General features: G+C 43.1%; 1 protein-coding gene across 1 annotated transcript; it reads right to left on the bottom strand.

Annotated features, from left to right (window-relative positions):
* On the bottom strand, positions 1-1,572 carry LOC134802403 (phosphatidylserine decarboxylase proenzyme, mitochondrial). The gene has a single exon (XM_063775056.1). The coding sequence runs from the start codon at positions 1,441-1,443 to the stop codon at positions 307-309; it is 1,137 nt and encodes a 378-aa protein (XP_063631126.1). The 5' UTR covers positions 1,444-1,572; the 3' UTR covers positions 1-306.

Here is a 1,572-nt window from a genome sequence, read left to right as displayed (position 1 = left end):
TATTTTAAAAACACTATATTTAATACTTTTATTTAAATCGATATATATCTTTAAGATTAACAAAGTTGTGATATAAGTACATTAGATACTATGTTTTTTGTACATTCTATTGTTGATCACATTAATGAGATGGGTTTACAAAATCTAATAATTCAAGCTTTGGGTCCGTAGCAAAACCGCCAAATCGTACCCTAGACATGCTTCATCGTCAAAGCCTCTATGCTTCTACAATATTCAAATTATAAGCATTATCACATAGAAAACGAGTGCATATTGGGCGACATGAACTAAATCTGAATAAACTGGTCATCTTGCTTGCGCTTTGGCAGTCATTGTCAAGGCCTGGCCGACCTGTACCCTGTCACCGGATGCAAAATCAAATTTGAATTCCTTCGGAGCTTCAAACAGCAGAATTATCGTACTTCCCATGTTGAACTGGCCAAATAACTCTCCTTTCTTGATCGGCAAGTCTCCTAAGTCGGCTTCATCAATTCTGTTCCTCCTGCCTTTAGTATTTGTTCGTAACTCCGGATCAGCATAGATTTCTATGGAACCAACATTAGTCGCCCCTACTGCAGTCATACTGAAGAATCCGTGCTGCCATTTACCAACATACACGGCTCTTTCATTCATGGTGAAAAGCCCGGGGATGAGACGGGCCATCCAAGGATTTACAGATAAAAGTTTTCCTGAGAAATGTCGCCGGAAATTAGCTGTCCAGTCACATGGAGAATGGAATCTATGGTAGTCACCAGGCGCCAAATAAATAATACATTGGTGTAGAATATTATTCTTGTTACTCAACAGTGAGTTATAATAATCTTTGTCCTTCGATTTAGACCATTTATTTTCACCTAAGAATTCTTCTAAACTATATGTTACGCCTTTAACTTGTTCTATCTTCTCAGTATCTGCTGGTCCGCAGTTCAGGACTACGCCGTCGCAGGGGGACACGCAAGCGACAGGGGAGATGATCCTCGCACCGTCGCGCAGCGGCCGAGCGAAAAACGCTGCCAAACTCTTGTAATATGTGAGATCAGGTACTGCCGCCTCGTTCAGGTTCACGTTAAATACTCTAACGTACGTACCGTAGACGAAGCTGCGGAGCGACGTCGGCAGCTCGCAGGCCGCCAGGTGTCCCCATATCCGACTAGTTATACGAAACGGAAACATTTCGTAAAATTTGATTTCCACTTTCGACACTTCATAGTTAACGCTCGCGCGGATGTAGCACCAACCTACGTAAATAACGCTTCCGAGAGGCACCCACCGCGTAATTATAGCTCTCAAATTCATCCATTTATTCGGTTGAAACTGAGTCGCGTTCTTTGTTTGATTGTGCAGCGTCGATGTCTGCCGGAAAGGCCTGTGTGGACGCAAACGCTGCTTGAACATCGGGTTTATGACTGGAAGGCAGCTACGAATACGCGTGGGCGGAAACATGTTTGCTCACGCCTGCCTTCCGCCTTGTTTCAAAATAAATTTGTTTATCTGATTTTCCCGAATTGATTTAATTGCGCAGACTAGAAACGTCCGATAACGAGGGCCAAGGCCGGACAAAAAAATTGTTGG

The sequence above is a fragment of the Cydia splendana genome, chromosome 24, assembly GCF_910591565.1.
Source record: "Cydia splendana chromosome 24, ilCydSple1.2, whole genome shotgun sequence".
NCBI classification, from domain to species: Eukaryota; Metazoa; Arthropoda; class Insecta; order Lepidoptera; family Tortricidae; genus Cydia; species Cydia splendana.
The sequence above is the reverse complement of the archived record's forward strand: the minus strand, read 5'-3'. Positions and strand labels throughout refer to the sequence as shown.

Coding starts and splice junctions, on each gene's coding strand:
- LOC134802403 (XM_063775056.1), bottom strand. CDS start 1,443: ATGTTTCCGCCCACGCGTATTCGTAGCTGCCTTCCAGTCATAAACCCG.